The 9,475-nt window shown below is 44.3% G+C and overlaps 1 gene segment (V, D, J or C); it reads left to right on the top strand.

Moving 5' to 3' along the window:
* Positions 1 to 7,064: 7,064 nt before the first annotated feature.
* On the top strand, positions 7,065 to 7,537 carry LOC127576430 (T cell receptor alpha variable 38-1-like). The segment is given in 2 exon segments: positions 7,065 to 7,110; positions 7,218 to 7,537. Coding segments are annotated over 2 exon segments (366 nt in total).
* Positions 7,538 to 9,475: the final 1,938 nt, after the last annotated feature.

Below are 9,475 nucleotides of genomic sequence, written 5' to 3'. Positions count from 1 at the left end.
AACTTGGAAAGAATTAGGTGTGGTACTGTTGAAACTTCGCTTAAATTTGAAGATATTTAAAGTCCATTTATTCAACATTGTCACATGATATAGATCAACTTTCAATAACTTTCCAACTTAGAGGAACGGAGTTGACGACATAATATTGCTCTGTTTCTACTGAGAAATTTTAGTCAAGTTTTTTTTTGTTCGTATTTTTTTAAAAATTCCCGTTTATTGTAGTTTGGTTTTATATATTGTTTATATTTTTTCTTATTGATTAGGGGACTTCTTTCTTTTTTTATTTATATAATAAATCTTTTTCTTTGCTTTCTTTTATATTATACTCATTTACTAAGATCGTTGGATCTACAGTTTTATATTTTATTGTTCTTTATGATTATCTGTGCCATGATTGTTCTCCTGATCTCTTTGTATTACATGTACAAACATTGATGTTATATATTAATCTACATTAATTTGAAAACTACTAAAAAGATTGAAAAATAATGAAATTGCAGAGATCTTTTGGGGAAAGAATGAGCGCTGGTCAACCTAAAGGGGACAGCTCGGCACTATTAACGAAGGCTGACGACATCGCAATTCCAACGACGGTCAATTTGGCCTTCAGCGAGCAATCAGACTGCCTGGAGAAATGCGATTACTGGTTCAACCTGTCTCTGGGGAAGTATGTCTCTCCAAAATCCCGTCTAAGCGCAGCGAAGGATCGGATCCAAATTTGTTGTGTTGGTCGTTCCTCATTAAAAACGCGCTGCTCGGAGGCGTGGGCTAATTCGGCACTTAACGAGTTACATAGAATGAGTGAGACAGAGGGATTGTCTATTGCACTGTGTGTGTGTGTGTGTGTGTGTGTGTTTGTGTGTGTGTGTGTGTGTGTGTGTGTGTGTGTGTGTGTGTGCGTATATGAGTCTGTCTGTGAAAGTGAAAGGGAGAGAAGGACAGAGAGAGACAGACAGACAGAGAGCGTATGTGCGAACTCTCTCTCTCTCTGTCTCTCTACGTGACACACACAAACACACACACACTCTCTCTCTCTCTCTCACACACACACACACACACACACAGAGAAGGAAGGAGAGTGAGGAAGCGCGATTACAGAAATTGAAAAGTTATCAAGGAGATTAATATTCTTTCCTTTTTGTTGCGCTGAGTCGCCAACCTGTCTTCCAGCAGAGAACCACCACAGCCCATCTTACAAAAAGTGAAGGGGGCCGTTGTTGTCTTCCTCATGTCCCTCACTGATTATATTGGCCGCGCTGCCCGGGGCGTCTCTGATGAAGTGGGTCTCTTATGCTTAATACACTCGTAGGCTGTTCATATATTCTAGTTTGTTGCTGGAACGATGGGGAAGCATTCAACGAACCAGGAACCTCCCGAACTAACGGCTGAAGAGGGACAGACCATACTACTGAACTGCAGTTACTCGGCGACAGGCCTGATTTTTTTTGCTGCAGTCAACATCGTCCGGAAAAGCCGAGATATGCGCTGAATATTCGTGGCTGAGGAACAGTACCGTCACGAGAATATCCGGAGAGTTTCTCGGCTGCATTGCAGCAAGGTAGCAAGAAGGTCTATTTATCTATCACGGAGGCTCTTGTGTCGGATTCCGCAGAGAGAGAGAGAGAGAGAGAGAGAGAGAGAGAGAGAGAGAGAGAGAGAGATGGAGAGTGCGAGGTATATAGGTAGAGAAACAAGGGGGTGAGAGAGGGAAGAAAGAGAGGGAGCGAGAGAGAAGTCAGATATCGGACAGTAGTCAGAGAGAGGCTGTAAAGCACCACACGACCTGGTTGGTCCCCAGGAGATTCAGCTGGGAGTTACCCGCCAATCCGCTGCTTGTGAAATGCCGCCAGTCTCACAAAGTGAAAGGTGCCGCGGATCTGTGTTTCCTCTTCAATATCCGTCATCTGCACTGGAAATCTGGAAAACGTTTTGTCTTTTAACATGAAGCAGGATGGCATGTGCTCCTTGTGTTCCTTACTGTTTATATTAGCCGTACTGCCTGGTAAGTCTCTGCTTATTCGGCCACTCTGTGGTCTGTGTGTTTTATGCATTCATGGGTGTTCACATATTCTGTGTTTTGTTTCAGCAACGAACGGGAAACATTCCGTCAGCATGGATCCGGTTGAATTAACGCCATCTGTTCAGATCTGTTTCTCCAATCAATGCTGCAGCAAAGAACCACACAAACGCATCTCCCACAAAGTGAAGGGTGCCGTTGATGTGATTTACAAGACAACATCAACGTTAACCTTTAAAAATTATATATATTATTTCAAATTACCTTCAGGTCGGTGGCCATTTGTTCTTTGTGTCGTGTTGTCCAAAGAGTTTGTGATAAAATCATCAGTTTGAGTTTCTTATGTTCAATGCATCCAGAGACTGTTAATATAACCTGTGGTTTGTCGCTCAAACAAAGAGGAAGGATTCAGTGACCGAAGAACATCCGGAGCTAACGGTGAGGAAGGATAGAGCACAATACTGAATTGCAGTTACTCAGCGATCGCTAGATATTTGTTTGGAACAGTCGCTGTCGTGGGGATAAGCAGAGATATGCATTGCAGATGGTTCAGATTCAGGAACAGTACCACAGTCTCCAGAGCTCTCGGAGAAGTTCTCGGCTCCTTTCAGAAAGACAGCAAAATGGTTTATTTAAGTACCACCACGGCTGTTGTTTTGGGCTCTGCAGTGTAGCTCTGTGCCATGGGGTTACATTGTGGCAGGGAGGAGTCACTCCGAGAGCTGCAGGCCGCGCTCGGCAGAGAGATCTCTCAGTCCGGAGAACAGGACAACAATTCAAACGGAGGCACGTGTTCAGAAGCATTACTTTCACCTGAAGAGATCGTCTTCATGATCAAGTTAAAACTTACCTTGTTTGGAAATTTGAAAAAAGGAAGACGGAGGGGGAATGTGTGAGTTGAATCGCTTGGTTTTGATGAAGACTCTGGGAGCATTAAGGTGACGTGAGATTTTCTGATGGATAGAGTGAGGGTGATAAACAGGGGCGGTGGAGCCGGGAGAGTGTGAGATTGGGTGAGAGAGGAAGAGAGAGGAGAGATATGGTCATGTATGCGGGCGTGAGAGTGCAGAGAAAGGAGGGGAAGGGGAAGAAATAAAGACTCAGTGAAGAGAGAGAGTGATATAGAGATAGATAGATAGATAGATAGATAGATAGATAGATAGATAGATAGATAGATAGATAGATAGATAGATAGATAGATAGATAGATAGATAGATAGATAGATAGATAGATAGATAGATAGATAGATAGATAGATAGATAGATAGATAGATAGATAGACAGACAGACAGACAGACAGACAGACAGACAGATAGACAGATAGATAGATAGATAGATAGATAGATAGATAGATAGATAGATAGATAGATAGATAGATAGATAGATAGATAGATAGATAGATAGATAGATAGATAGATAGATAGATAGATAGATAGATAGATAGATAGATAGATAGATAGATAGATAGATAGATAGATAGATAGATAGATAGATAGATAGATAGATAGATAGATAGATAGATAGATAGATAGATAGATAGATAGATAGATAGATAGATAGATAGATAGATCAGCCAATCTTCTACCATCAATACGCCCCTCGGACCTCCCACACAACGATGAGGGCTAAGCATTTGATTCAATCTCTCATATTCCTCATCCGTCATGTGTTGGATAATTTTGAATACAATGCACCAAGTCTCTATGGATCCCTCGTACCTTACTCTTCTGGATCAAATGAGCATGAGAAACTTTGCCGGGAGCTTTACTCAGGTTCATGTAGTCAAAGTCCACTGACCAACCCTCATCAATCATCTTCGTCCTCAGTAACGCAATGGATAATGAAGAGAAGATCCCTCCTGCACAAGGTCGGGATGAGAGTAGATCTTATCCCAGAGAATCTTCTCCAATAATTTTCCGACCACTGATGTAAGGATCATTGGTCTATAATTTCCTGTTTGTTTTTCTTCTTGATTTCCCTTCTTTAACTGAGGAACAACACTGACTATTTGTCAGTCGTGTGGAATCTCGCCTGTAAATACAGAGGATACAAAGATCTCTGTTTAGGTCTCAGAAGTCTCCGATCTTGCCTCCTTCAACAACCTGGGAAAGGTTCCATCTGTCCATTCAACTTAAAGTTCCTCAAAAGACCCAACGTCTCCTCCTTCTTGATAAGAACCTGCCGTAAAATCACCATACCATACACTGATCTTACTCTCCTCCATGCCTTTCGCTATGGTAAATACCAGTTCTTCTCAGAATAATAAAACATCCTGTTCCTCTGTTTGTTTTCACTAATTCCCCATACTTACTGCCATTAAACATGAACATCATAGAAGCCTACCGCTGCATTCCTCTCCCGTAATTTGGAAAATCAGAGCATCAGGCTGTGCTCAGTTGCGTCCTCAGACCATCAATCTACACTCGAATACATTTACGACTGTGTGGCCATATTTGACTGTAACTGCAGAAGCAAGTTTACGGAAAACTCCACGGTAAAATTGGTGAATGTTTTTTTATTGTCACATGTACTGAGGTGCAGTGAACCCATGTCTTGCATACCATGCATACATATCAATTCGTAGCAACAGTGCGTTGTGGGAGTGTAAGGTACAACAATAACGGAATATCGAATAAAGTTAGAGACAATGAGCTTTGTAGGTGGAAGATAAGATGCAAGTTCATAACGAGGATCTTAATGTCAAGAGTCCACCTTATCGTGCTCGGAGACAGCTGAATAGTCTTGAAACAGCGGGACTTAAACTGTTCCTGAGCCAGGAGGTACCTGCTTTCAGGCCTTTGTATCTTCTTCCCGATGGCAGGGGCATAAGAGAGAATGTCCAAGGGGTAGGGTCTTTGATTAGGCAGCGAGAAGTGTTCACAGCGTCCATTGAGGGGAGGCTGGTTTCCGTAATGTGCTGATGTATACCCACTACTTTCTGCTGTTTCCTACGGTTTCGGGCAGAGTAGTTGCCGTACCAAGCTGTGATGTATCTGGACAGGATTCTTTCTGAGGTGTATCGGTAAAAATTGTTGTGTGTCAAAGGGGACGTGTCCAATCGTTTTTTTGTAATCTCCTGAGGAAGCAGAGGCGCTGGTGAGCTTTCTGGGCTATGGCATCCACGTGGCTGAACCAGATCATCATGGGTGTTGTTCAGTCATGGAAAGGTGAAGTTCTCAACCCTCTCGACCTCAGCAGCTTTGATGCAGACAGGAGCATGTGCACTGAACCCTTCCTGAAGTTAATGAAAAGCTCTACTGTGCCGGATCACCAGCAACGACAAGACGGCGTACAGTAAGGAGATAGAGAGCCAAGTGGCCTGGCGTCAAGACAATAACCATTCCCTCAAAGTCGTCAAAACGAAAGAGCTGGTCGTGACTTCAGACAAGTGGAGTACATGGCCCTTACTTTATCAGTACTGCTGAGGGGAAGACAGTTGACAGCTTCAGGTTTTCCTGGAGCAGCCACGTGAACGCTGTAGACAAGGAAGCACATCAACCCCTCTTCTTTCTCAGAAGGCGAAGGAATTCAGCATGTCCCCCATAACTCTTACCAGTTCTTACAGATGCGCAACAGAAAGCTTCCGATGCAGATGCATCACAACTTGGTTTGGCAACTGCTCTGCCCAAGACCGTAAGACATTGCAGAGAGTCATGTTAGGAATGATCTGTGTGGATGAAATGCAAACGTTAATTTAACAGTTTAAAACAGGGATCGGTTGACATTTTCGGATCAGAGCGTCAAGCTGGTGTGGCACAGATATTCAAGTACCAATAATTGCGATGGCAGTGCCTGTTACAAAATACCAAATTTTGCTAATGAGACAAAGCTATGAAAGGAAGACAATCGGGATGCAATAATCGAAAACTTCGGTTTTCAGGCAGCTATTCCGAGTCTACAGTGTCGGAAAAAGCCCAGAACTATCCAGATTAGTCACGTTTTTGGGCGCCTTTCTCCCTTTACAGCATCGTGTGGATCTGTACATGTACATTTATCAATCAAAAGGCTTCTCGATATTTCTCTCTTTCTGCCTGTCTCTCCCTCTCTCTTTGTCTCACTCACGCACGTCCTCTCCCTCTGTGACAAACTCTCCTTCGTCCTCATCTCTTTCCTTCCACTCACATTCTCTGTTTTTGAGCTTGCACTCTGTTTTGGACCAATCAGGCTGCGGTGTTCACTTGTGTTTATTGTCCAAACGCATGAAGCCATCTCGTGGAGTTGAAACACGAACGCTACTTCTCTTTCCAAAGATGCAGTCCACCAAACGAAGTGTTTCCAGAACTGCTGTTCTTCATTTTATTCTAGATTTCCAGCATTTGCAGCGGTGTGCATTTTTCTAATTTACATTCTCCGTGTGTGTGTCTCCCTCTCTCTGTCTTTCTCTCCCTCCCTATCTCTCCCTCTCTCTTTCACAGACACAGACACAGACACAGACACACACACGCACGCACGCACGCACACACACACACACACACACACACACACACACACACACAAAAAACAATTAACCCCCTCTGTCTCTCTCATTGTCTGTCACACTTTATGTGCCACGTCTCCCTCCAGCGGGAGGAACGAGCAACAGAATAATATTGGATCTGATCCTTCGCCACGGTTCTACGGGGGTTGCGTGGAGAGTTGATCCTCAGAGACAGATTCAACCAGTAATCACATTTCACCAGGCAGTCTGTGTGCTCGCTGAAGGCTAAATTCACCTTCGTTGATATTGCGATGTCCTCAGCCTTAGTTAACAGTGCCGACCTGTCCACGGTATATTCATCAGGGTTGATTCTTTCCCCAACCGGTCTCTGCAATTTGAACCGTTCTCATAAGAGTACATTGAATGTGTCCTATCAGGGGAAGTAGGCGGGTATGAGGGGTATGGAGGGCGGAGCTGGTGGGAAGGGAAGGTGCACCCATTGGTCTAATATTCACTCCCCGCCCACCATCTCCACGCCACAACCCGCACAAACGGAAAAAGCAGGAACGTTCTGAAGGGCGACGGCAGCTAGTTGCGAGGGTTCCAGACAAACCCATCTTCTATAGCGGAAATGCGCATGCTTGTCCTCTGGATTGTTTTTGGAACTTGTCTGACAGGTAATTGTACAATAGACAATTCATCTACTTTCTTGATTCAACGAGGTTTCGACCTGAATTGTGAAAGCCGTCGGGCTAATAATTTACTTTTTAAAATTACTTTTCAGACCCGAGTAATGGGGATTCTGTCACTCAGACGGTGTCCTCAGAAGTGAAGACAGAAGGAGAGGAGGTGACTTTCAGCTGCAGCTATGATACTACATGGAGCAACTACTATTTATGTTGGTACCGGCAACGGTCAGACTCAAGACTTGAGTTCATACTGAGAAAAGGTTCAGGTAGAGATGAAGATAAAGCAGATTTTGCCCAAACCGGCTTCACCGGCCATCTCCATAATGAAAGAAAATTCACCAGTTTGACCATCTCATCGCTGCAGCTGAGCGACTCTGCAGTTTATTACTGCGGTATCTGGAGCACAGTGATGTAAACCAGTTAAAACATCGTACAAAAACTCCAGCTTCTGTGTAGGTGTCGACTTTTCCCGCTGCAGCTGGGTACATCTGTAGCCTACATGCTGTTTATGGTTTCCGCCCACCCGAAGAACTCGTCCCAAATTCCAGTTTTCTTCGCCCTCGGTCTGTGCAGCTTCCACTGTGGCTTTTCACTCACTTTCCAATGTCTGTCTTTTGATTCATAACCTCTGCTCTCCCCTCGTTTTATTTTGCTGTGATATAAGAAAGTTAGCATCACTGTGTTCCATTTGTTGTCACTGATCTGTCTCTAATTCATGTCAAAGACAAGGAAAATTGGGAAAGAGACCGGCACCGATGGTGGCGCAAGACTTGTTCTCAGAACCCCCGCGGCCAGCTGGTGGGAGTATTCGCAGAAGTCCTTAATATCTCCCTACTCCAATCTGAGATTCCTACCTGCGTTATGAATACCAGTATCATCAAGGAAAACACGATATGGTGTCTTAACGACTGGGGCGCCCTGACATCGAGAATCATGAAGTGCTTCCAGAGGCTGGTCATGTCACAGATTAACTCCAGCCTCCCAGACAACATCGGCCCATTGCATTTTGCTACCGCCGAAACTGGTCCACGGCGGATACCATCTCCTTGGCCCGACATTAATATCTGGCACATCCGGAAACAAAGTCACCTCCGTCATATTCCGATTTACTGACTAAAGCTCCGCCTTTACACCATATTTCCAAACACTCTCATCTCAAAACTCCTCCTCATTGTTATATTAAACGTTTCCTCCGCAACTTGATCCCTGACTTATTGACAAACAGACCACAATCAATAAAGTAGTGCATATCACACTGGCTACCAAGATTCAGCAAACCTGAGAATGACACCAAAGGACAATGCCTCCTCAATCATCTTCAACACACACTGGAACCCAAAATGCTACGTTCTCAGAACCTTGCTATTCTCCCTCAACCGTCAGGTCTCTGTGGTCAAAATCTTCTTTAACTTCATTTGCAAATGATAACAGATGGCGCCATAGTGCGGCGGATCTCAAACAATGTCCAGGCGGAGTCCATGAAGGGATGGAAATCTCGTGGCATCGCGGCACAACAACCTCTGCCTCAGTGTCAGAAAATTGAAGCTAATCGACTTCACGTCTGTCTGCATCAGTGCTGTGGTGGTTCTGATTGTCCACAGCTTCGAATTCCTTGGTGTAAGTATCGGCAACATTTTTCTCATCCTCCAGCCACGTGGACGCTTTCGACAAGCTCGCACTCCAGCTCTATTTCTCCAGAAGGAGGAAATTCGGTATTTCATCAATGGCCCTCACCAGTTAAAACAGAAGCACGACATAAAGAATCATTTCCAGATGTATCACAGATTGGCAAAGCATCTGCTCTGCGGAAGCCAGCAGAACATTGCAGAGTTGTGAAAGCAGCCCAGTCCGTCACGAAAACCAAACTCCCCTCCTCTGACCCCGTCTACACATTCGCTGCCTCGAGTAAGCAGCCAACACTTTCAAAGACCCGTCTTCTTCCCCGTTCTCTCCCATCGGGCATAAGGTAGGAACGATTGACAACACGTACCGCTGGACTCAAGGACAGCTTCCATCCCGTCTTTTGAGACCCATGAACGGGCAACTTATACGCTCAAAGATAAACTATTGATCTCCCAATTTACCTCGTCATGGAGTCAGCACTTTATTTGTCAGCTTTGCACTTTCTGTGTTCCTGCAACACTATTTTCTGCATTCAGATTTTTATTCCCTTCTTACTACGCGGTACTTGTGATTCGAATGAACTGTCCGGACCGCACGCAAACGAAAGCTTTTCCCTGCATCTCAATTCCTCTGACAATAATGAACCAATTACATTCCATGCAGAGTGATCCAAATGCAGACCACAAATGCTGCATTTCAGAGTTGTTGCAATCTTTTACCATTGGAACTA

This window comes from Pristis pectinata, chromosome 12 (assembly GCF_009764475.1).
Source record: "Pristis pectinata isolate sPriPec2 chromosome 12, sPriPec2.1.pri, whole genome shotgun sequence".
NCBI lineage: Eukaryota > Metazoa > Chordata > Chondrichthyes > Rhinopristiformes > Pristidae > Pristis > Pristis pectinata.
Note: the sequence above shows the minus strand (reverse complement) of the source record. Positions and strands in the feature narration are given on the sequence as shown.